The sequence below is a fragment of the Akebia trifoliata genome, chromosome 4, assembly GCF_017979445.1.
Source record: "Akebia trifoliata isolate Shusen 1 chromosome 4, ASM1797944v1, whole genome shotgun sequence".
Classification (NCBI taxonomy): domain Eukaryota; kingdom Viridiplantae; phylum Streptophyta; class Magnoliopsida; order Ranunculales; family Lardizabalaceae; genus Akebia; species Akebia trifoliata.
The window spans coordinates 6,390,862-6,416,835 of NC_141378.1; the positions used below are offsets into that span (position 1 = coordinate 6,390,862).

Sequence of the window (25,974 nt, forward strand, 5' to 3'; positions counted from 1 at the left end):
ATCAGGATTGAGTTTATATAAAATCTTAAATCTAGCGAATAGAAATCTAAACAAAGAGAGTGCATGTTTCAATCGGCACCTGACTTCTACCCATTCTCTTAACCTCTTTTTATTTTTCTTATTTTAATTTGGGTTTAATAAGCAAAAGTTGGAGTGCCAATAGCAACTCCTTTAAAAATCAGTGTGAGAAAATAAATGGTACGTTAAAAGTAAAAGTTGGTTAAGCTGTCAAAAAAATGATTCAAAACATTTTTTTCAAGATACAGTTTAATCTTTCTAAGTGCACCCTCATCCAACAAGAATTTGCCAATTAAAAATATAAAAAATAAATCTCACTTCATTTACCCAAGTTTGTTAAGTATCGTTGGGATCCATTTCAATGATTTGGATGTTGAATGATGGATAGAGAATGATACACTCGTAATTTAGATTATTTAAAGTGTAGTTATAAATGGAACACGTAACAAATGGAAAATGGCAATACCCGTACTCATAACATTTGATTAAACATCCATTTTGTTATTACTATAAATGCATTTTGTGTGTTTTATATATATTTTTTCAATGGTGACCGCCACGTTGAAAGATCAAACTCATCACGTGATAGATCTTCATAAAATACATATAAACTAATGGCGAAGTGGACACTCGTATCAAAAGCCAAACTTTGATTTTTTTTTTTTTTTTTTTTTTTTTTAAGAATGCCCAATTCCAACATTAATGACAATGCAACCTTTTAACTCAAGTGTCTGTTTCAAAGTATTACATATGCATTTAAGCAATAAAACTTTTATTAACATGCTACTAATTTTTAAGAACCCCCCACCCCCTCAAACTCTCTATCCACTCCTCCATCTGCACTTCTGTTGTCTTCTCCGATGATCTAACATGTTGAAAAGTTCAAGTCACAACAGCACTTACTGTATAACTAGATTCTCATTAAAAAATCAATAATTTTTTAAATATAGAAAAATTCGACGAGTCTTCAACAATAAACCCTTTAAATCTAGTAAACTAAGTATAAACATTTTTTTTATGGGTCCCGTTCGCCACCCTTAGTTTTACCACACACTTTAACAAACGCGTTTTGTCTTACATGGGTTAGAAGTTTCGGAATGAGCTGATTTTTTGTGAGGATGATCTCTATGGTGAGGAGATCATCCTCACCAAAAATCAGCTCATTCCAAAACTTCTAACCCCATCAAAATTGATTTACAAAAAATGGACGGTCCACGATTTTTCAACGTGTAAACATGTGGCTAAACATTTCGGAATGGGCTGATTTTTGGGGAGGATGATCTTCTAATCATAGAGATCATCCTCACCAAAAATCAGCTCATTCCAAAACTTCTAACCCATGTAGGACAAAAAACGTTTGTTAAAGTGTGTGGTAAAACTTAGGGTGCTGAACATTTCCCTTTTTTTATATAAGATAATTTTGTCTTAGATCGTATTTTTCATCCATAATGGATGCAATGAAGGCATTGGTAGGTCATACTTCTCATCTCTAATGGATGCCCCTCAAAATAATTAATTAATTATGTATTGAAAAGAGGACCGTGTTAAAAGTACAACGTTAACATGACTCATTGCATGTTGGATGTCCACTCTCAGCAAAGTGGGTTTTTTTAAGCATAATTCATGTCGGATGAACCCTCTTACAATAATTATGTGTATGTCGGAAATACTCGTTCGACAAAGTATATTGGATGGAACCTTTTTGATGTTGAATGGTAGTTCTTGATCTTTTTATTTTTATTTATCTTGTTCTCCAACATTTCTTATTCTTCTTCTTATTTTTTCCTTCCTCCAATCTCTCAATTTTTTCCTTAGTCTCTCTCTTTCTCCCCCTTATTTTCTCATTCGTCTTCATCAATAGAATTGTCATAATCGTTGAAGTCGTTTCAATGAGACGATGACACGAGTGCAGGAGTTGCAATAAAGGTGTTTTCAAAAATGGAATGCCCTAACTAAATCTATAATTTTTTAGAGAGGGCCACAAAAATAGGACCCTAAGAGTATCTTGGCGTGTCAATAAGATTTCCTTCTAGGCATTTTTTTGAAGTTTTAGAAAGTGGTGAGCTCAATGCTTGAAAATTTTGAAATCATCGGGCTCGAGAAAATTTGAAACTAGTGAGCTCAACTCTTGAAGCGTCGAGCTCGACCTTGGTGATGAGTCCAACAAGAGAGGTTAAAAGGTGTGCCATCAATATAAAGATACAAGAAGGCATCTAAAATATTCACCAAAATGTTGAGCTGTACTAATTTCATGCCATACAAGGAGTACCTTTTCGAGATTGAGAGAATGCCACATCAACCACATAGTAATATCTTCCCATTTAATTTTATAACTCCACTGACCGTCCAATTTCAAAGCTACGAATCATATTCAAAACATTTTTTTTCAGTGAAATAATTTTCTAACACCGCCCTCCGACACACACCCCAATCACAGATAGATCATTTGCATTGGGATGCGTTAGCCACAAATATTTTTTTGTGCATCCCAAGATAAATGATCTACGATTTTGTGATGAGACGGTAAGGGCACCTGTGTCATATTAGAATTTTTTTTTTTAATTTTTTAGAGTCGTGCTGGAGTAACATTGTGATGCGGTGGTGCATACATTCTAATGTTACGTCAGCATTATCTTTTTCGTTTCTGATGTAAATGAGCGTTAGAGCCATAGATTCTTTTCATTGAGATACGAATTAATTACTACAAGTTGATCTAAACCAAAATCTTTGGGTCTGATGTGTTTTTTCTAACCAACACAACCATCTTAAAAGTATCACAGCGTTGTTCAGGAATTAAGTACTACAGAGGATTTGCTCCCAAGTTTCTTATAGGTGCGTGTACTTGCCACAACTCAAGTAAATACTGAACAGCTAAGGCTTCCTTCATCTTCAACAGAGAGTGAAGACTGATCCCAGCCATGGCTTACTCTGCAATTGCTTCAAGCTCCACAACTTTCCTCAAAAAGGTTCAATTTTTCATCTCCATTCCCCCTTATTTTACAGAAATTTCAGTTACCCCCACTTCTAACAACCAATTTTTTTTTTTTTTTTCCGATTCTTAATGTTCAGAAAGATATGTCTCTCTCTTCTTTATCTTCAACCTCGTTTCCCATTCAGCCACGGAGGATAAGAGCTTCTTCAAAGAAAATTGTTTCAGTCATGTCGCCAACGCAATCCGAACGCTTGCCTTCAACAACTGGTTCAGTTGGGTTTCTGACTATCTCGCCTAATTTCCTCCATCTATTTCAATTATATGTTTTTCATGGATTTTCAGGGTATGGGTTTTACTCTAATTGGTTTTTATGTTTAGGTGAAAACCGCCATGACTGCTACAGAGAAGATCTTGGCTAGGGCTTCTGAGAGGTCTCAAGTGGTTCCGGGAGACAATGTTTGGGTGAATGTTGATGTTTTGATGACTCACGATGTTTGTGGACCCGGAACATTTGGGATCTTCAAGAAAGAGTTTGGCGAGAATGCAAAGGTATATAAATCTTTAAAGATGTTTCGATTGTATTTTTTTTATCAGTTTTTATTGAAGATTTTTGACAATTGAATGACATGATTAACCCTAATTAGGTTTCATTATTAATATATATCGATACTGATCACATTCAAGTAAAATGGAACAATATTATATACTTAAGACCATCAAAAGTAAGATCTTCTGGTGAATATCTGCCAATTGAACCATGTTTGGTGCAAATTAAATACATTAGAACAATGGGTAACTCTTAAGTGAATGATAATCAATTTTCACTTGTTTCGTCCGAGCATGAAAAATAGGATTGACAAGGTATGCATCATTGGCACTGGCACTACAAGGTACTTGATCCAAATGACATCAAGTCGTGTTAATAAATACGGAAATATACCCGGATTATATGCTTAAATAAAATATTGTCGACCATCTCTTGACCATGAGTTTAGACTTGTGGCAAGAAACATACAACCATAATAAGTGGACCCATAGCTAGTCCAAAATGCTCATCTGAAAAGAAACCCAGTAAATCTCATGAATAGGGATAAGGAAGCCAAATTTTAGAGTGCCTTTGAGTTACTGAAGAAAATGTTCGAAAATAACCAAATGAGTCATAGTAGAATTCTTCGTAAACTGACGTGCATGAAGGGATGTTTTTTGAGGATTTGTTGTTTAGATGGGAACTTGTTTGTAATGGCCTTAGGTAAGTTTGCCCTTTCCTTGTATTGTTAGCTCTTTTAAGTTCCATTTTTCTCATTAATAAAAGTTTATCCATAAAATAAAAAAATTGGAGCTCACTATAGGCAGGGAAAGTCACTCAATCAGTGATCAAAGCACTAAGAGACTCATGCAAATAGAAGACCAAAGGAAAGGTATGACAACATTTACTTCTGGAATGGGCTTATCAAAATGACAAGAGTATCAACAATATTCTTATTTTTCATAAGAAATAAAAAATAGATGATAAACTTTTTTTTGCCATTGGAATTGGTAGCGAACTTGTCAAATCCTAGCTCTAGATTGGGAAGAGAATTAATCTTCTAGATTTTTCCAAAGTATCTCTAGAAGTGTGAATACCGCAGCTGAAATTGGCCAAACTTACAATCATCTTTAGCCTCAGAATTGAATACAACTTAAAAGGAAATATCACACTTTTCTTTTGTTGGTAATTAGTAAGCCTGTTTTTAATGAGATTAGTAACTCCGGTGATGGCGGAAGTTGATCTTGGGTCTAGGTCTATGGTATCATCACCCATAAACTTACCAACTAAGCTAGTTGGCATCTTCAAATATCATTATTTTTTTCTTTGAGATTTCATCAAAATGTAAAACCTTGTAGTGGACAATAGCATTTGTCACATTGCATCCGTTCCCTTGTAGACAATAAATAACCCTTCATCTTTGGAGCTTTTAAGTAGGAAAAGATGTGAAACAAATCTACATCTTTGCCATGTGGCAAAGAGAAATTGGGCCTAACCTTGTGATGTGAGGGAAGTGGTATTCCAATTGGTGAGCTCCTATTGGACCTTGCTACCTCATTTTCCATGTGCGAAAACCCTAGTCTTATGAGGACTGAAGTATGTAGTGTTACTCTGGAGTCTAGAGTATCCATCCTATGTGTTATGTTTAAACTAGCATTTCAAATGATAGGTTTGGGACCGAGAAAAGATTGTGATTATACCTGACCACTATATATTTACGAGCGATGAGCGGGCAAACCGTAACGTGGATATCTTGAGGGATTTCTGCATGGAGCAAGATATTAAGTACTTCTATGATATCAAGGACCTTGGTAATTTCAAGGTATGGCTCTCTAATCTCCCCTGTTTTGGTTGTTGCTATATAGTTTTTCCAGCTTAAGGGATTATACTTTTGCAAGTTTCTTGATGTTTAATATCAATTTTTTTGAAATGTTTTTGCAGGCTAACCCAGATTACAAAGGTGTGTGCCATATTGCTCTAGCCCAAGAAGGTCATTGCAGGCCGGGGGAGGTCTCTCTCTCTCTCTCTCTCAAGTCAATACTCAGTAGAATCATTGTAAATAAAATTTCAGGCCCCTGTGTTTTACATATTCTTTGTTTTTTGAACACTTTCAACCTACTTCCAGGTTCTGCTGGGTACAGACTCCCACACATGCAATGCTGGAGCATTTGGCCAGTTTGCTACTGGAATTGGCAACACTGATGCAGGATTTGTACTGGGCACTGGAAAGTCCCTCCTCAAGGTTTGTGTTTTTATTTTGTTTTGTTTCTGATATTTGATTCACTGGAATATGTTATTCTTTTCACTCATGTCTAATCAAATTACATATCAAGGGTAGGTAAATATTATTCTGGGTTGTTTTGACCGGCGGCTAGTTTATTGTGCATTGTCAATTCTTTCATTGCATCGAGGATTTGCATAGGAGGACAAATTTCATGTCTAGAGTTGTCATTAAGGGTTATGTGCAGGTTTTACTTTTGTTTTTATACGTTTTCTAGGTAGGTTATCTCAACCTCCTTTTGTATGTCTCCCTATTTTCCTTAATGATTATTACACTTAATGTTTTTTTGCAATCGTTTTCATTACATACACATGTTGACATTTGAATGTTTACATCTAGAGTGATTTGTGCTCGTATTGCCCTCATGGAGATGAGTCAAGGGCTGGTTTTTGCCAGGACCATGGTTCAAAATTTCATTTCATTTTGGTCTTGGCCAATACATGCCATAATATGTGATTAAGGATGCTATTTCTATTTGTTTCCTTTGTTAAATGTTTATCATTTCTTTGTGATTTTCTATTGATCAAGTGCTTCCAAAACTTACTATATCAGCTAATTCCGAGGTTCTTACATATTTATATTTCAGGTACCCCCATCTTTGAGATTTGTAATGGATGGAGAAATGCCCAGTTATTTGCTTGCAAAGGATTTGATTTTGCAAGTAAGTTTTGTGGAGCTTGAGACACTTGTCTTCTTTAAATCACTACAGTTGAATCATTCTTCTATACTTCTTTACGCAGATTTTACTCTTTGCTGGTTGAAACACTTTGGATTTCTTGGTTTCAGTACTGTATTGAATGATTATTCTACCATTTTCTGTTGTGTTGTTCATAATGTGGATTTTTCCTGGCAAGATTATTGGTGAAATAAGTGTGGCTGGTGCAACATACAAGTCCATGGAGTTTGTTGGCTCTACTGTTGAAAGTTTGACTGTGAGTGCACCTAAAAACATGTTATTTATATCATTTGAGAGTATACAAGTTTCTGTTTGAAAAACCTGATCATGCTAAAGTGGAGCATTTTTTTTATTCTAATTTTTATTGTTCTCTACCAAAGATGGAAGAAAGAATGACATTATGCAACATGGTTGTTGAAGCTGGGGGAAAGAATGGTATTGTCCCTGCTGACAGTACGACATACAAGTACCTTGAGGTTAGTTTCACGGTTCACGAAGTGCTTTTTGTTTTGGATAATGAGTTGTATGTTTGAGTCAACATATATATTTTCTTGGTTGCAACAGAGTGGCCACTCTTAACCTTTTTTGAGTATGTTACACAATTATTTTGTCTGGACGAGGCTTAGTGTTTCTGTTTGACACAGGGTAAGACATCATTGGATTTTGAACCGGTTTATAGCGATGAGAAAGCAAGGTAATTGAGAGTTGGAATCTTTATAGTCAATTGTTTGCATTGGCCCTTGATTGTCAAGTATTCTTTCTTCTTCTAGAAATCTTCTATACCGCCTTTCATCCTCTCTTGATTTCCGTTCTGAATGTATTTCTTGGTTGTATATCTCTTAGAAAACTATGTAACAAGGTCACTCAACTTCCTAAGAATTTACTGCTGTACCTATGTGTCAGACACAAAAGACATGACTTTGGATAGAGTGGAATGGAGAAATAAAGTCTCGTCCCCAAATTTTGTTGTTGTCATTATCAGACAATCACAATACATCCTTTTTATTTTGATACTTATGTGGGCTAATATTCTAAACCTTATTAGATCCAATGCTTAGTCTTTCCTGGTATCTTTGTCCTGGATGTGATCTCCTCTGAGGTGAAATTTTTTCCTTTGCATGGTGGCTGTTGTCAGAATTTTGACATATACCACTGAAGAGCAGTAGAAAGGTTATCTTTAATACGTGTGACCTCTATAAAGCCTAGTGGACATTTAGTGGATGATTTTAAGAGAAGGTGGTTGGAATTCTCCTTCTCTTTTCCATATGTCTAAAAGTTGGTTAGATATTCTGCGACTTGAGGCCTTTTGATTTGACCTAGACAGTCTGATTTTTTCCCGGCTGAAGCCGCCACTATTGCTAAATGATAGTATGATTGTCTGGTTGGTTTGTGAGGGGTCTTTTAGTGCTTGGTCTTTTTGGTGTTTCATTGTGCGTGATCGAATCCCTTGGAGAATGATACCATTTGCAGTCTGTGGGCCCTCCACACATTGGTGGACCTTTATACCTAAATTCAGCCTGATTTTATGATTTCTTGTCATTGGATTTGAGCAATTTCCATCAAGGGCTTAAAGTTCTAATGTTTTCACCTACAGTTCTGGTTCATAATGAAAAATGGTCAGATCCAATGGCTAGATAACACCAATCAAGCTGATTTCTTTGGTGTCAAGTCCCACAAAGGAGTGAGCCACGAATTTGCGGGTCAGTTTGCTGAAAGAACATGCGCCAACAGTCATAACCAATGTGGGGAACAGTTGTTTATGATTAACAACTCATGTTTCCTTTTATACATATATTTTCAGTTTTAATCTGTTGTCTACTGGGTCTCTCAACTCTCTCTCTCTCTCTCTCTATATATATATATATACACATGAGTTGGGTTCAAGGAACAACAAGATAGCCAAAGTTTTTTTGTAAACATCTTTTGATGGGGTTAGAAGTTTTGGAATGGGCTGATTTTTGGTGAGGATGATCTCCTCACTATAGAGATCATCCTCACCAAAAATCAGCCCATTCCGAAACTTCTAACCCCATCAAAAGTGGTTTATAAATTAACACTAGAAATTGACAGTCCGCGACTCTTCAACTTGTAAACTGGGGTTAAATTTTTTGGAATGGTCTGATTTTTGGTGAGGATGATCTCCTCACTATAGAGATCATCATCGTCACAAAAACTCAGCCCATTCTGAAACTTCTAGCCCATATTTTACAAAAAACTTTGTATATCTTGTTGTCCCTATAGGAAAGCATTCAGAGGTCCTAAAGAGAGCCAAACATTTTTCAAAATAGTGGTTAGAAGTTTCGGAAGCTGATTTTTTGTGAGGACGATCTCTATGGTGAAGAGATGATCCTCACCAAAAATCAGCTCATTCCGAAACTTCTAACCCTACTTTACAAGTTGAATAATCGTGGACCGTCCAATGTTTGTAGACCACTTTTGATGGGGTCGGAAGTTTTGGAATGGGCTGATTTTTGGTGAGGATGATCTCCTCATCATAGTGATCATCCTCACAAAAAATCAGCCCATTCCGAAACTTCTAACCCATACATTACAAAAGTAGTGGCACAATGTTTGGCTCTCTTTAGGGCCTCCGAACGTCACCCATATCTATCAATTAAAATATGGAAATATGATCTGCGGACCCTTACCAGTACTCAGATCCTGTAAAGGCCAATTTAAGAATGGTTTAAGGTTTTAATGCAGTTCTATCTCGTTTAGCTGCTAAAAGAAAGTAAATATGCACTCTTCTTAACCTTTCTGTGAATTTATGCCTACAGCATCCACTAAGTAAAACAAGTAAACAATCTTAACTTTCTCCGAAGTATTCTACAAACGACGGTCATTGTAGACTATCTCAATTCTGGATATTACCAAACTGTTACAAATGTAAAATCTTATACTAGCTCAGTCGCTTTCTCATCATCTTTCTTCCCTGAAACTTTGTGTAAACTGATGGCTTGTGGTTGCCATTTTTTTTTTTGGTGATGATTAGCTGTAATTTCATGGCCTTTACAACTATGTCTAATGAGGGAAGGGAACAGATGACACTTTATTTGTTGTTTTGCTGTATCCCTGATACAACCTTATATATTGGGGAAAATTACTGAACCCTATTGTTCTCTGATTATCATATTCACAAGTTTGACACTTGTATTGGGTCCATTTGTGTTTCCATGTGCTGGTGACTGGACATGAAATTTATACAGTTATATGAGTAAAATTTGATAACTACACTCCAGAAAAGCAAGCCAGAAACAAAAGAGGAAAACGGAAACTTGACACATTATAGCTGTGGCTATTATATTATTTATTCTGTTGGGGATATTTCATCTATATTAATGAGTTTATTATCTTGATTTCTAGATTTCTCATGGAGTATAGATTTGATGTCTCCAAACTAGAACCACTGGTGGCCAAGGTGAGAAATTATATGAAGTAGCTTCAAGTGGCATTCTAAACTTCTCTATCTGTTTTCAAGTTGACTTGGTCCTCTCATTAACCTGCTCTTGCTACAATAATTTGTGTGCAAATTGTTAAATCATGTTTTTTTTTTTTTCATATGCTGTGTTGTGATAATATTTGTTAGAATTTTGCAGCCTCATTCTCCTGATAATCGTGCTTTGGCAAGAGAATGCAAAGATGTGAAAATAGACCGAGTATATATAGGTTCATGTACTGGTGGAAAGACGGAGGATTTCCTAGCAGCCGCCAAAGTTTTTCTTGCTTCGGTGAGAATATGAAGATCTCATATTTTTTTTTAAAGTTGTTCTTTGTGTCATTAGTTTTTTCGAATGCCTTTATGTTGTTGGCATCTAGACATAGAACAAGTGCAGCATGGGCATATATATATATAATCCACCTATGTAATGTTGACATGTATTTCCTCTGATTTTTACTTGCCTTCTGTACAGGGTAAAAAGGTCAAAGTGCCAACTTATCTCGTCCCTGCTACCCAAAAGGTTGCTAATTTTTCTTTTCTAGCCAAGTTGTTATTGAGATGCATTTTTAATTTCAAATGAACAACTTGTTCCGTCTGTTATCTCTTTAAACTTTCCAGGTTTGGATGGATGTATATAGCATCCCTGTTCCAGGGTCTGGTGGCAAGACTTGCTCGCAAATTTTTGAAGAAGCGGGTTGTGATACGCCTGCAAGTCCTGGTTGTGGAGCTTGTTTAGGTGGTCCTAGAGATACGTATGCACGTATGAACGAACCTCAGGCAAGTAATCTTATTTATCTCAAACCACAATTGTTCTTCCTAAACTACTGTTGAGGCACATTATTCTCACTTGTCTACCCATGTAGTTTATGTGCCCACCATCTCATCGGACTGTACTGTTCAATCGATGAAGCCAATATAGGTTTCATCAAATACAAGACAAACTGGACTCTTCTAATTGCTGATTGAATGATCTTTTTTCATTTGAAAATATCTGAAAATTTAAATCTTCTAATTGGTCTCACTTTTCAGACTTTGCAGGATCCAAGAGTTCACTGATTTGACAATATGGTTTTTTTTTTTGTATGTGGGGGTGGGGGGGAGTGGTTGGGTTGGGATGGTTTTAGTCAAATCTATAAATTCCAGTACAATAGAATGATAGGATGGCCCTTGGCTGGCACAAAAATAGTGCATAATTACAATTGTCGTAATATGCTATCATAATGCGGCATAATAGCTTAAAATAAAGAGAGAGTCAACCGTAATGGCTGAGCTTTAACGGAGCAACAAAGGCAGAACTGTCGGAGAATAAAAATAACATTTTTTTAATAATGACCATTATAACCCCTTTGTATTATGTATGTAAATAATGGTCATAATACAATGGCCATTATTGATCATTATCTTCGTCAAAACGGTCATCAAGCCATTATTTCAGGATCAACATAATTCTATAATATTATTTAACATTGTTTTACTATTTTTCCCTGAAATGAAGTATATAAAAAGTTGACCCTAATATGAAAAGTTAGAAAAAGTATCCATGGTTGTGGAAATAATAGTCAAGGTTTACCACTGTTACTTCCTTTATTTCATTATTTTAGTCCTTACGTTCAAATTTTTTTTTTCATTGTCAAAATTCATTTTTCGCTTCATCTAGCATAAGTTGCATCTTGGATGCAGGGGCGGATTTAGAGTGGGTGCTGTGGTGGCAAGTGCCCCACAAGAGTTTTCAAATTCTATGGATTAATGTGCTACTGTGACAGATTTTAGCGGCGGATAAAAAAATTACCACTATTGCCCCTCACAATTTTTTTTTCCACTCTTAGTTGCCCCCACAACTATTTTTTTTCACTCTTAATTGTCCCCACTATTTTTTTTCTACTCTTGGTTGCCCCCACATGAGCAAAATCCCGGCTCCGCCCCTGCTTGGATGTGTATAGTATCATTGTTGAAGGTGCACTTGTGTATTTTTTGACTGGTGCAAGTGTGACACATCAAAAGCTGTGAAATCGACCCCAAGTGGATTGTGAATTCTCACACATGATTGGATACTAATGATGGATCCTTCAACATTTGTGATATAAAAAACACCTTTTTTCAATTTTTAACTCTTTTCAATGTCTTGACTTTGCAGGTCTGTGTTTCAACAACGAACAGGAATTTCCCTGGTCGAATGGGGCACAAAGAAGCCCAGATTTATCTTGCTTCCCCCTATACAGCAGCAGCGTCTGCATTGACAGGGTTTGTTACTGATCCGAGAGAGTTCTTGCAGTGACCACCAAAAGTTGTTTAGTTGGTATGTTGCGAGTACTCTATACCACCATAAATTAATCTGGATCCATAAAGTTGTATTGGGCTTTGCCAGTTTTTTTAGGGGATTTTTGTTTGCTATGATCATATTTATGACGTTGCAATGGAGGACTACTACGTCTATGTAAGCAAATATTATGTACGGATCTAGGAATCCAGACACAGAAAATAATAGTTGTCAAGGTTTATTGGTACTTACTGGCATTCTTATTGTATTGTAAAATTAGATTCAAGCATAGAGAGGTCTCTTTGTGCATGTAGAAAATCATCATAATCATGAAATCTTTATTTTAAAAAATTGTGATCAGACGGCAGCATGGTTATCATCCAGATCACTCATCCCCATATCCTTGGACAGTGTCTGACCTAATAATCTGATAGTGTCTGGCATGAGGTGTTGAATTTCATGGATTGGGTTAACAATCTGATATATTGTTATCTAAAATATATTATATTATTAAAATATGTGTCAAACTTAATTTCCCTTATTTGAATTTGTCCTGAAAAAAATGTAGATCTTGTTCTACTTGCATGGAAATTAACAGATTTATTTATCAGACTTGCTCGATGTTGGGTACCATCGATGTGATCCAATCACCTTCAGATACCATTAGTTGAAGCTTTATATTTGATCAAGTGGATCTATTATGGATCCAAACTAATTCTTTGACAGCCTAAGAAAGTAGGTTGGTTCTGGTAATTAGGTTCAGGCAGATGAAAATGGCAAGATTTAGTCCCCACAAGGGGTCTTCGACTCAAGCACTCTATTGATCAAAATGTGGTACTAGAGGCATTTATTTTCTAAATCTTGGTTAGATTGAGACTGTAGAGGCATAAATCATTAAAAAAGTGGTTAAAAAGGCTTAGATTGAAGTCTCACATACACTAATCTTTAAAATTAGGTTAGAATAAGAATCAATTTTCATAAAATATTCTTGATTGAACCCAATATCAATGTTTATTATATGGGTGGGGAAAGCCTTTGGGGTGTCATCAATTTCTGTAAGACATCGTTTTCACAAGTTTCATGCTTTGCTTAGTACACCACAAATCATTTGTAAGTGATGTTTCCTAGCATTATGCTTTTACAGGGGTTTGGGGACGCAATACAGATTGCAATGGCTTCCCATTCTGTTTGAAGGCACAAAACCCATTTATCAAGTTTTGAAGTAACCAAAATATCTTTTAAGAATAATGCTGAAATGACCTCATGATTAGACCTCACATCGCATACCCTGATGTGAAAGTCTCGAGATACGAGTGAAAAGTATTTATAGTTCATATCCACCACATCAAGATATGTGATATGAGATCCAATGTTAAGAGTCACTCCAGCACGACTCATCTTTCACTGTGACTTAGACATGTAACCCTATGTTTTTAAAGTTCAAACTGATGATGCTATGTGTCCCTTTAGCCAATATTCCTTGGTTCTTCTTCACAAAACCAATCATCTTCAACGGCTTAGGCAAACTGATGATGATATGTGTCCCTTTAGCCAATATTCCTTGGTTTTTCTTCACAAAACTAATCATCTTCAACAGCTTAGGTACAAAAATTTACTCACTTTCGACTTAAGATTTTATCCACTTAAACCTTTAAGCCAAAGTAATAATATAGAATTTTCTAGAGAAGTAGAATACTAGAATTTTTGGTAAAAAAAAATCGAAGGGTTTTCATTGAGGTGAGGTTGAAAACTATTGGTTGAATATGAGGAATTTGAAGACGACTGTTTTGGGTAAAATATAAAAAATTGATTATTTTCATTAAGATTAAGTTAAAACGGTGGATTGAAGATGAGGATTTGAGAAGCACCGACAAAATTTTTCTTTAAAGTGAAGTTGAAAATGATGGATTGAGGACGATTGATTTGAGAAGAAGAAATCAAGGATTTTTTTTGTTAAAGTTTGAAGATGAGGGCATTTAGTTAAAAAAGGGGATTTAGGAAGGGAAAATTGGGATTAAGGTGAGATTGAGAGTTTCTTGTATTTAGTTGAAGATGGGAGTGAAAAAATAATACTAGTGAAATGGATACTTAAATTAAATGCAATGTTTTGAATACAATTATCCAAATCTAAACACAACTCATTACATGAGTGATAGTTTTGTTATTATTATATATGCATTTTTGATATTTCGAGAAGTTTTATCTAGTGACAAGTTCATCTTTTTAAAAATCAACTAAGTGATGAGCTTGTTGCTATAAAAATCAGAAAACAAATGAGCTCGTCACTTGATCAATCTTCACTAGTACCCATAATTCACATATAATTACGAGAATGGACAATCAAATCAAAAGTTATACTTAACTATTATAAATCATGAGTATGGCATTATCTATTCGTCGTTCGTTGTCATAAATCATCATATAATTGATTAAAAAATATGTTTAAACATGATTTTAAATATCATCTAAGATCGAGATGACTTGCCTCTTAGTTTTATTCATGAATGAGACAGATAGACAAGGTGTCTCTATTGAGAGGAATCTTGCGAGCTGAATGAGATGACTTGGTACGAGATTTTGAAAATCTCGTCTGAATCAGTAAAATTCAATGGAGTCAATTGGGATTTTATATATTTTCGTTAAAATAATTAATTTTTTTATATAATTCAAATACAGATTATCTAAATAAAATATAATTTTATGATTAAACATCTTGAAATCATTCTTATTCTATGAAAAGATTATAATTATATTCATGTGAAAATACATGAGTAAATAATTGTGAAACTGAGTGGGGCTATCTCAGCCTCCTCTTCTCTTTTTTTTTCGTTAATATAATTTATATTTATCAAAAATAAAAAAAATAAAAAAAATTTAAAGGGTTTATACCAGAAATTACCTGGTGCGTGTGGGGGCAGCCGACTGCACGTGCAAACAAGGCTTCTGTGAGAGAAAACACCGATCCCACCATGGATTCCTCTGCAATTGCTTCTTCAAGCTCCACGACTTTTATAAAAAAGGTTTTTTTTTTTATAACAGAAATTACAGATACCCCCATTTCTAACAACCTATTTATTTTTCGATTCTTAATGTTCTTCAACTTCGATTCGCTTTCAGCCATGGAAGAAAAAAGCTTCTTTAAAGAAAATTGTTTCAGTCATGATGATGCCAAGGCAATTCGAGCTTTTGCCTTCCACCACTGGTTCAGTTGGGTTTCCGAATTTCTTCCACAATTTTGTCAATTTTTCTTCTTCTTTCTGTTTTTTCATGGATTTTCAAGTTATGGGTTTTTTGAAAATAATTATTTAGGTGAAAACCGCCATGACTGCAACAGAGAAAATCTTGGCTAGGGCGTCTGAGAGGTCCCAATTGGTTCCGGGAGAGAATGTTTGGGTTAATGTCGATGTTTTGATGACTCATGATGTTGGTGGACCTGGAACAATTGGGATCTTCAAGAAAGAGTTTGGCGAGAATGCAAAGGTATATTAATTCTTTAAAGATGTTACAATTATGTTTTTTGATCAGTTTTTGTTGAAGATGTTTCAATTATTGAATGCATGATCATTATCAATTTATATGGAAACACATCGCATTCAAGTAAAATAGAAAAATATTATATAGTGACAATCTTGGAAAGCTACATGTGTCTGGGGAAGATAAATAGAACGTTGAAGTTAATCCCTTTTGGTGATATCCTCAAATTGAACCATGTTGGGTGCAAATTAAGCATGTAAGGAAAAACAAGCAACTCATTCGTGAACCAATTGATATTCAATTTTCACTTGTTTCGTCCGAGCATGAAGAATGGGATTGACAACAAAGTATGCAACAAGTAGCATCAAGCCATGGTAATTAGTATGGAAATATATATACCTGGCTTAAGTGCTTAAATAGAACATTGTTGGCCAATCTCTTAAATGATAATGAGATGAGATTTGTGGCAAGAAAAATACAACCATTATAAGTGGACCATTTATCTTTGGGATAGCTAGTCCAATTCTCATATGAAGGGAAACTAAGTGAAAATCATAAATAGGGAATATAAGTAAGCCAAATCTTAGAGTGCCTTCGAGATACTGACGAATATGTTTGAAAATGACCAAGTTAGTTGTCACAGAATCCTATATCAACTGACATATGTGAAGGGATGTTCTGCGAGGATTTATTGTCTAGATGGGAGTCTGTTTGTAATGTCCTTGGGCAAGTTTGCCTTTTCTTTTTTGTTTGTATTGGTAGCTCTTCTAAACCTCCATTTTTTTCATTTATAAACATTTGTCTATAAAATGGAACTCACAATAAGTTGTGAAGATCACTCAACCTGTGATCAAAGCGATAAAAGACTCATGCAACAAGAAGACCAAAGGCAAGGGATAACAAGATCAACTTCTGGATCTTCTCTTCTATTTTGCAGTTGAGAAAAGAGTTTGAAGGGTTGTTTATCGAGGGCTTCGTGCTTAGATGGGCCGAGCTTTGCTCCCTGTAGTTGTCTTTAGTTGCGTTGTTGCTTTTGGTTTTGATTTTTTCCTCCTTTTCTTCTCTCTTTTGGTTTGGCTCTCTGTATCCCGGAGGACCTCTCATCCTCTTGTTCTTTTAATAAAATTTACACTTAAAAAAAAATGACATGGGGACCAAGGATTTAAATCTCCATTCAACACCAATTTGATTCTGGAAAAAAAATAAAATAAAAATCCAAATACTTCTTCATAGGATCACTGAAATTGAGTGGAACTTAAAGGGAAATGTCACACATTTTTATTATGGATCGGTAAGCCTATATTTAGTGAGGTCAGTAACTCCGGTAATGGGGGGAATCGAACCCAGATATATGGTGTCATTGCCCCATAAACTTTACCAACTAAGCTAGTTGGCACCTTCGAATATCACACTTTTTTTTAGATTTCATCATAATGTAAAACCTTGTAATGGACAATAGCATTTTCCATGTTGCATCCACACCCCTTCATTTTTTGTAGGAAAAGATGTGAAACAAATCTACCTCTTTGCCACATGGCAGAGAGAAATTGAGTGTAACCTTGCCACATGAGGGAAGATGTATTCCAATTGCCAGACTCCTATTGGACCTTGCTACCTCATTTTTCATGTTATGGGGAATGAGTCTGTAGTGTTAGTCTGGAGTATCCGCCCTCTATGTTATGTTTAAACTTGCTAATTTGATTCTTGATTTAAAATGAAAGGTTTGGGACCGAGAAAAGATTGTGATCATACCTGACCACTATATATTTACAAGCGATGAGCGGGCGAACCGTAATGTGGATATCTTGAGGGATTTCTGCGTGGAGCAAAATATTAAGTACTTCTATGATATCAAGGACCTTGGTAATTTCAAGGTATGGCTCTCGAATCTCTCCTCTTATGGTTTTTGCTAACTTGCTCTTTTCCAGTTTAAGAGATTATACTTGTTGTCAGTTTCTTGATGTTTAATATCATTTTTTTAAAAATGTATTTACAGGCTAACTCAGATTACAAAGGTGTTTGCCATGTTGCTCTAGCCCAAGAAGGTCATTGCAGGCCTGGGGAGGTCTCTCTCTCTTTCACACACACACACACACACCTCAAAGTCAATAAAAGAGTTTTAAATAAAATTTACAGGTCCCTGAGTTTTCCAGATTCTTTGTTTTGAACCCTTTTAACCTATTTCAGGTTATGCTGGGTACGGACTCTCACACATGCAGTGCTGGAGCATTTGGTCAGTTTGCTACTGGAATTGGCCACACTGATGCAGGATTTGTTATGGGCACTGGAAAGTCCCTTATCAAGGTTTGTAATTTTATTTTGTGGTATTTCTGATATTTGATTCTCTGGAATATGTAATTCTCAACTTATGTCTAATCAAGTTACATACCAGGGGATGGGTAAATATAATTAAAATTTTTTTGATGGTGGTTAGTCTTTTGTGCATTGTCAAATGCACATGTAAACGCAAAAATGGTTATCTATAGTGCACCTGATTGTTGGAGTTTTAAAATCCCTTTCTTGTTCTAGTTCTCATAAGCAAACAAAGCAAGATGTTTCAACTGAAAATGAGACATTAGGGAAAATGATGTTTTGATATTCAATGATAAAAGTATACATTATCCTAAATGTTTTCGTATGCTTTATTATGTTACTATTATGCTCTTTTATCTTTTGTGTGTGTTATTAAAGGCACATATGGGTGTATATGTTATTGGGTCATGTTCTCTTACTCCTAGAAGCGGGATAGTCGGTCAATCAAATTCATTTCATGTTGGAAAAAATACGTGGTTTCAGGACCCCAAATGTTAGATTGGGTCAAGCGGTGGTTTTTTTTTTTTGATACCTTGGGTATCTACGCATCTTAGAGCATCCAACTAATCCATGGGGTACACATGTCACCCTTCCACCTGTACCGGGTGTATTGGGATAACTCTTAGGGGGTGGCCACCAAGGTGGGGTTGGGGTTTGGGGGGGGGGGACTTGGAAGGATGATGTTAAAAAGAAAAAAAAAATGCACTTTTAAAAAAACTTGCTCTTGTTGGACATCAGGGGAGAAGTCAAGGTTTTATTTCTAGAGGAAAGAAACAAGAGAACCAATATAAAAGGCAGATTTCCAAAAACAATATTTTCTTGAGGAGATTAGATGATGATAAAAACCAAGGATGAGGTGGTGGCCTAAAGAAGAGGACAATTAACTCAATTCTTTCATTACATAGGGTATGTGCATCGGAGGACAAATTTCATGTCTAGAGTTGTCTTTAAGGGTAATTTGCAGGTATTGCTTTTATTTTTCAATATTTTCTAGGTAGGTTATCTCAACCTCCTTTTGTATCTTTCTCTGTCTTCCTTCAATGATTATTACACTTATCATTTTTTCTTTTTGATGAATTGGAATTAACTTGCAATAATTTTCATTACAGACATGTTGATGTTTGGATTTTTGCATCTAGAGTGATAGGTGCTCCTATTACCCTCACGGAGATGAGTCAAGCGCTGATTCTTGTGAGGATTGTATTTCAAAATTTCATTTCACTTCGGTCTAGGCCAATGCATCCCATAATTTGGCATGGATGATATGAAAATAAATCAGAAACTTTGTTCTCTTAGAATATTCTGGTTTGTATTGATGAGAAAAATCGAGACATTCTCCTAAACATGAAATTAAACGGGGGAAATCTTAAAAAAACAAAATCCTTCTCCCATGGATACATCACTTTATGGCTAGGGATCACCAGTGATGCTGATTGTTGGTATTTGTTCCACCAAAAAGTGGGTTGAACATTCATATGGCCATTATTCCCTGAAAGAGAACTTCATAGAATTTTGATTGGGGGCTCATCAAATCTTTGAAACCCTAGGATAACCAAATTTTACTTTATGAACATATGGGAGACCTATCCATCATATGCATAAAATCCACGGCCCTCCACTAAAATACCACGTGGAGCACTCCATGGACGTTTATGGTGAAGGTGATCTCCCCACCATGAAGATCATTCTCACCAAAATCAGCCCTTGACTCGTATCCATGTGGGTGATACATCAACACACCTTGTACATATACTGAACAAAATCCGCAAAATGCATGCGTCAAAGAGTTTTAACTGATTTGAAGATTCATAAATGGCCAAGATTTATAGTTTGAATTTTGGAACAATGGATTGTTTGGAACATTTTTTGGAAAACTTAATAATTTATGGTGCGAAAATAGGATTTTTCTTTATAGCTCTTGTTAATATGCCATCCAAGGATGCTATTACTATTGATTTTCTTTTATTAAAATTTTATTGTTTCTTCTATTGATCAATTGCTTTCAAAACTTACTATGTCAGCTAGTTCCAAGTTTCTTACGTATTTATATTTCAGGTGCCCCCAACTTTACGATTTGTAATGGATGGAGAAATGCCCAGTTATTTGCTTGCGAAGGATTTGATTTTGCAAGTAAGTTTTTTTGGAACTTGAGACAATTGTCTTCTTTAAATCCCTACAGTTGAATCATTCTTCTATACATTTTTATGCCAATCTAACACTTCGCTGGTTGAAACAATTTGGATTTCTTAGTTTCAGTATTGTACTGGATAGTTTTGTACCATTATCTGTTGTGTTGTTCATAACGTGGATTGTTCCTGGCAGATTATTGGTGAAATAAGTGTGGCTGGTGCAACATACAAGTCAATGGAGTTCGTTGGCTCTACTGTTGAAAGTTTGACTGTGAGTGCACCTAAAAACATCTTATTTATATCATTTGAGAGTACATGTTTCTCTTTTGAGAAACCTGATTATGCTAAAGTCGAACATTTTTTTTATTCTAATTTTTGTTGTTCTCTACCTAAAAGATGGAGGAAAGAATGACATTATGCAACATGGTTGTTGAAGCTGGGGGAAAGAATGGTGTTGTCCCTGCTGACAGTACAACGTACAAGTACCTTGAGGTTAGTTTCACAGGTGCATGAAGTATTTTTGTCGTTCATTTTACAGGTGGTAACTATTTTACACCTCTCGGATGCCATCAATTTTACAAGATCTAACAGCATCTGGAGGTGTTGTAAAAAACATTGAAAAAATGGATGGTATCCGGGTGGTTGTGTAAAAATAGTTTTCAGTTTTAGATGTCCCCCGAACACGTCCCTATATATATGTTCTTGGTTGCAAGTTGCAACAATGTGGCCAGTCTTAACCTTTCTTGAGCATGTTATACAATTATTTTGTCTGGATAAGGCTTAGTGTTACTGTTTGACACAGGGTAAGACATCAGTGGACTTTGAACCAGTTTATAGCGATGAGAAAGCAAGGTAATTGAAAATCTTTACAGTCAATTGTGTTGCACTGGCTTTTTATCTTTCTTTGTCTAGAAATCTTCTGTACTGCCTTTCACCTCTCTTAAATCTTAATTACTGTTCTGAAGATATTTCTTATTTAATTGTTGGTTGCATCTCTCTTAGAAACTATTTAACAATGTCACTTAACTTTCTAAAAATCTCCTATTGTACCTATGTGTCAGACACAAAAGACTTGGCATGGAAAACCGCGATCTCCTACAAGGTGACACTTTTTTCCTTTGCACGGTGGCCGTCGTCAAAATTTTAACAATAGAGCACTGTGGAGCAGGAGTAGGGTTATCTAAAAAAATTGTGCCCTCCATAAGGCTAATGGAGAATTATTGGATTATTTCAAGAGAAGTTTGGTGGAAAATTCTCCTGCTCTTTTCCATTTGGTATTTTTTCCTTTGCAGTATGTGGGCCCTCCATCCATTGGAGGACCTTGATACCCCTGATTTTATGATTTCTAGCCATTGGATTTGAGCAATTTCCATCAAGGATTTGGAGCTCTAATGTTTTCACCTGCAGTTCAGGTTCATAATGAAAAAATGGACAGATCCAATGCCTAGATAACACCAATCAGGCCAAATTTTTTGTGCGAAGGCCCACCAAGGCGTGGGCCACAAGTTCGCGGGTCAATTTGCTGAAAGAACATGCCATGTGACGATATTTGGCATGACCAACATGGGGAGCAGTTGTTTGTGATGAACAACGCTCTCTTTCATATATTTATCTATATCTATCAATTAAAACAAGGAAGGTTTTGATGCAGTTTGGTCTCTTTTATCTGCTAATTGAAAGTAAATATGAACCCTTCTTAACATTTATGTGAATTTGTGCCTACAGCATCCACTAAGTAAAACAAGTAAACAATCTTATACTTTCTCTAAAGTATGCTACTAACAATGGTCATTGCAGACTATCTCAATTCTGGATATTACCGAACTGTTACTAACCTTGACCTTTGAGGCTGTGGGGAAATGTGTAAACTGCGATTAGCCTAAAAGTTGGAAGTTATTTTTTTTTTCTTGATTAAGAAATAGTCAGTTATTGGCAAGATTGAAAAGGAATGCCTTACCACAAGTCTGGTACTTGTATTGGGCCCATTTGTGTCTCCGTATGCTGGCAGGACATGACTTTGATACGGTTATACAAGTAAATTTGATTGCTACACTCCAAAAAAACAAGAAAGAAAAAAAAAGGAAAATAAGAACTTGACATATTATAGCTGTGTCTACCGTGCTAGACTGAGAGATCATTGATACCTCTGTTATCCTGATATGTGGTACATTTTTTTTATTCTGCTGGGATATTTCATCTGTATTAATGGGTTTATTATTTTGGTTACTAGATTTCTCTTGGAGTACAGATTTGATGTCTCCAAACTAGAACCACTGGTGGCCAAGGTGAGAAATTATATGAAGTAGCTTCAAGTGGCATTGTAAGCTTCTCTTATCTGTTGCAGAGCCAACTTTGTTCTCTCATTACCTGTTGTTGCTTCGATAAATGTGTGTGCAAATTGTTAAGCATGCATTTTTTTTTCTTTAATTTCGAATGTTGTGTAGTGATAATATTTGTTATAATTTGGTAGCCTCATTCTCCTGATAATCGTGCTTTGGTGAGAGAATGCAAAGATGTGAAAATAGATAGAGTATATATAGGCTCATGTACTGGTGGAAAGACGGAGGATTTTCTAGCTGCTGCCAAAGTTTTTCTTGCTTCGGTGAGAATATGAAGATCCCATTTTTTTTTTTTTAATAAAGTTTTTCTTTGTGTGATTCTGCTATTAGTTATTAATTTTATCATGTTATATTTCACATCTAGACATAGTTAAGAGCAGCATGGACATATATTAATCCACCTATGTTATGTTGATATGTATTTTCATTTTACTCGCCTTGTGCGCAGGGCAAAAAGGTTAAAGTGCCAACTTTTCTTGTCCCTGCTACCCAAAAGGTTGCTAATTTTTTTTTTCCTTTTCTTTTCTAGCCAAGTTGTTATTGAGTTACATTTTGGATTTCAAATGAATAACTTGTTCCATCTGTTATTAAATTTTCCAGGTTTGGATGGATATATATAGCATCCCAGTTCCAGGGTCTGGTGGCAAGACTTGCTCGCAAATTTTCGAAGAAGCGGGTTGTGATACGCCTGCAAGTCCTAGTTGTGGAGCTTGTTTAGGTGGTCCTCGAGATACTTATGCACGCATGAATGAACCTCAGGCAAGCAATCTTATTAAATGAAACCACAATTGATCTTCTACTAGTGTTGCAAGTGTCAGTAAATATATGGGAGAAATATAGGTTAATCATATACAAACCTCACCTTCAACTTAACAAAAGGAAAATATACTATGAGCCTAAAGGTGCGTTATCCTTAGCAAGTCTACCCATATATTTTTTTTTTTTTTAAGTATAATATATTTCAAGGAGAAAGAAAAACAGAATACAAGGAGGCCGAGAAAGCCTCATAGAAAGCAACAAAGAAGAAGAGTAAACAACATCAATGGTTACATAAAGAGTTCCATCTAAAGACAAAATCATCAAACAAAGTTCCCACGAACTCTATATATTGTTTGGACCAAAGGTATAAGAAGCCCAAAATCTCTAAGAAACTTGTATAAGAGCTTCTAATCTTGCCATTAAACACCCTATTATTCCTTTCATTCCAAATCCCCCAAGCAATAGCCGAAGGTAGCATAGCCCACAGGTAACGTTTTCTAGTGTGAAAGACATTACTGGTCCACTCTTTCAACAACGATGAAAATTTATGAGGGAAAACCCAAGTCATACGGAATAAACCAATGAAACTTGACCATATATTATAGGAAAAAGGGCAATGAATTAAAATATGATCAACAGATTCCCCTTCCATCAAACAAAGGGGACAACAGTTAGGAGTGATCCAACCCCGAGCAATCAAGTTATCCATTGTAAGAATCCTACCACGGGAAGCCAACCAGACAAAGAAAGAGATTTTAGAAGGCACTGACCTGAACCAAATGATGGAAGCCGAGATGGTACGCTCAGCACTAGGAGTGAGCCATTTATGGAAGGATTTAACAGAGAATCTTGAGTCCTTCGCTCTAATCCATTCCCACCTTTCCTGTTCACTTTCGTTGCGATGAAGCGTATGCAAGAGATCGAGGAAAGATGTAACCTCGGTTAGCTCCCAATCATTAAAATTTCTCCTGAATCCCAAATCCCAAGTAGGATCGGACTCGTTGTGAATCAAACATTGCTGGATTGAATGATTCTTCTTAACAGAACAGACGTATAATGATGGAAATTGAGACGCTAGCGATGAAGGTCCGCACCAACAATCTTCCCAAAATCTAATTCTGTCCCCCATACCCGCTTTGAATCTAATCCCTTGCTCAAAATCCTTGCTAACTTTTAGAATTCCTTTCCATAGGCTACACCCATACGAGGTTTTAGACTCACCGCTATACCAACCTAGACTCTTCTCCCCATATTTAGCCATAATAACCTTCCTCCACAAACTACCCCTCTCCTCGCCAAACCTCCAAAGCCACTTTCCTAGAAGCGCTCTATTGGCTAATCTAAGACCCCTAATGCCTAGTCCTCCATTCGTCTTGGGCATGCAAATCACCTTCCATCTAACCAAATGATACTTCTTCCTACCACTCTTGTCATTCCACAAAAAGTTTTTCATAAGTCTTTCCAATCTAATTTCAACGGACCTATGGGTTGGGCTAATTCATCAAATACAAGACTAACTGAGATTCTTCTAATTGCTGATTGAATTATTCTTTTTAAAAAAGATCAGAAGGTGTTGATCTCCTAATTGGCCCACTTTCAGACTATGCAGTTTTCAAAGTGTTTACTCACTCATTGAACTATATGGTTCACTAACTTGTGGGTTGGGATTGCTTTTGCTCAAATCTATTATAATTTCGAATGTAATAGGATAGTAGGATGGCCAGTGCCTGTAAAACAAGATAGGGAAGAATGCATTATTACAATTGCCATAATATGCTGTAAAAAAATGCGGCATAATCCACTATAATGTCTGAGCTTTGGAGTACCAAAGGTGGAAGGGTCAAGGTTCTGTTGAGTTCTTACTTTTTAGTAACAGCTGTAACTGCTAAGGACAGCACTTTAATGACCTGGATTAAACCCCTTTACGTTATATATGTAAATAATGGTTCTAATACAACAGCCGTTAGTGATAATTTTCTTTGTTATAATGGTCATCAGTCCATTATTTCAGAACCATTGTAATTGGATAATATTATTTTACGTCCCCACCCCCTCCCCTGAAATGAACTGTAGTAAATCAGGCTTAATTTAAAAAAGGTCAAAAAAGTACCCATTGTTGTGGAGGTAACAGTCAAGGTTCACCACTGTTACTCCCATTATTTCATTAATTTAAACCTTGTTAGCAACTGTTATAATTCGTTATAAAAGCCGTGAACAATGGTGGGCGCCTTTTTTTCATCATCAAAATTTTATTTTTGCTTGATCCAGACGTAAGTTGCATCTTGGATGCATGTAGTGTCCTTGTTGAAGGTACACTTGTGTGTTTTTTGACTGGTGTGTGACACATTAAAAGCTGTCAAATCTAAATCCCAAATGGAATGACTTTAACACATCATTGGATACTAACGTTACATCCTTCAACACCCTGAGATTTGAAAAAAAAAAAAAAAGATTTTTAATTTTTTACTCTTTTCAGTGACTTGACTTTGCAGGTCTGTGTTTCAACAACAAACAGGAATTTCCCTGGTCGAATGGGGCACAAAGAAGGCCAGATTTATCTGGCTTCCCCCTATACAGCAGCAGCATCTGCATTGACGGGGTTCGTTACTGACCCGAGAGAGTTCTTCCAGTGACCACCAAAAGTTGTTCAGTTGGTATGTTGTGATTACTCTGTACCGCTTTAAATTAATGTGGATCCATAAGTTTGTATTGGGTTTTGTATTTATGAAGTTGCTACGGAATACATCTATATAAGAAAATAATGTGTACAGTTCTTGGAATGCAGATACAGAAAACATAGTTATGAAGGTTTATTGGAACTTATATTGGTA

General features: G+C 35.9%; 2 protein-coding genes across 3 annotated transcripts; both read left to right on the forward strand.

The window, feature by feature from the left end:
- Positions 1-2,830: 2,830 nt before the first annotated feature.
- LOC147403340 (3-isopropylmalate dehydratase large subunit, chloroplastic-like) lies at positions 2,831-12,380 on the forward strand. The gene is made up of 15 exons (XM_086438887.1): positions 2,831-2,984; positions 3,088-3,222; positions 3,329-3,499; positions 5,146-5,298; positions 5,418-5,486; positions 5,602-5,718; positions 6,344-6,418; positions 6,612-6,689; positions 6,814-6,909; positions 7,078-7,127; positions 9,797-9,851; positions 10,030-10,161; positions 10,345-10,392; positions 10,491-10,649; positions 12,007-12,380. The coding sequence occupies exons 1-15, from the start codon at positions 2,937-2,939 to the stop codon at positions 12,145-12,147; spliced, it is 1,527 nt and encodes a 508-aa protein (XP_086295013.1). The 5' UTR covers positions 2,831-2,936; the 3' UTR covers positions 12,148-12,380.
- A 2,609-nt stretch (positions 12,381-14,989) lies between these two features.
- LOC147403341 (3-isopropylmalate dehydratase large subunit, chloroplastic-like) lies at positions 14,990-25,974 on the forward strand. 2 transcript variants are annotated; one of them, XM_086438888.1, is made up of 15 exons: positions 14,990-15,149; positions 15,247-15,336; positions 15,439-15,609; positions 17,325-17,477; positions 17,600-17,668; positions 17,791-17,907; positions 19,972-20,046; positions 20,239-20,316; positions 20,442-20,537; positions 20,848-20,897; positions 22,276-22,330; positions 22,516-22,647; positions 22,833-22,880; positions 22,985-23,143; positions 25,636-25,974. In XM_086438888.1, the coding sequence occupies exons 1-15, from the start codon at positions 15,099-15,101 to the stop codon at positions 25,774-25,776; spliced, it is 1,485 nt and encodes a 494-aa protein (XP_086295014.1). In that variant the 5' UTR covers positions 14,990-15,098; the 3' UTR covers positions 25,777-25,974. The 2 variants fall into 2 exon arrangements, with proteins under 2 accessions (XP_086295014.1, XP_086295015.1); XM_086438889.1 differs by having other exon boundaries at positions 25,620-25,757.

What these genes read in the sequence shown, in the direction of transcription:
- LOC147403340 (XM_086438887.1), top strand. Translation starts at nt 2,937, where the DNA reads ATGGCTTACTCTGCAATTGCTTCAAGCTCCACAACTTTCCTCAAAAAG. An exon ending in CTGGAAAGTCCCTCCTCAAG is followed by an intron (nt 5,719 to 6,343) that starts GTTTGTGTTTTT and finishes TTTATATTTCAG; the next exon opens with GTACCCCCATCTTTGAGATT. An exon ending in CTACTGTTGAAAGTTTGACT is followed by an intron (nt 6,690 to 6,813) that starts GTGAGTGCACCT and finishes TCTCTACCAAAG; the next exon opens with ATGGAAGAAAGAATGACATT.
- LOC147403341 (XM_086438888.1), top strand. Translation starts at nt 15,099, where the DNA reads ATGGATTCCTCTGCAATTGCTTCTTCAAGCTCCACGACTTTTATAAAA. An exon ending in AGTTTGGCGAGAATGCAAAG is followed by an intron (nt 15,610 to 17,324) that starts GTATATTAATTC and finishes TTAAAATGAAAG; the next exon opens with GTTTGGGACCGAGAAAAGAT. An exon ending in TTGTCCCTGCTACCCAAAAG is followed by an intron (nt 22,881 to 22,984) that starts GTTGCTAATTTT and finishes TAAATTTTCCAG; the next exon opens with GTTTGGATGGATATATATAG.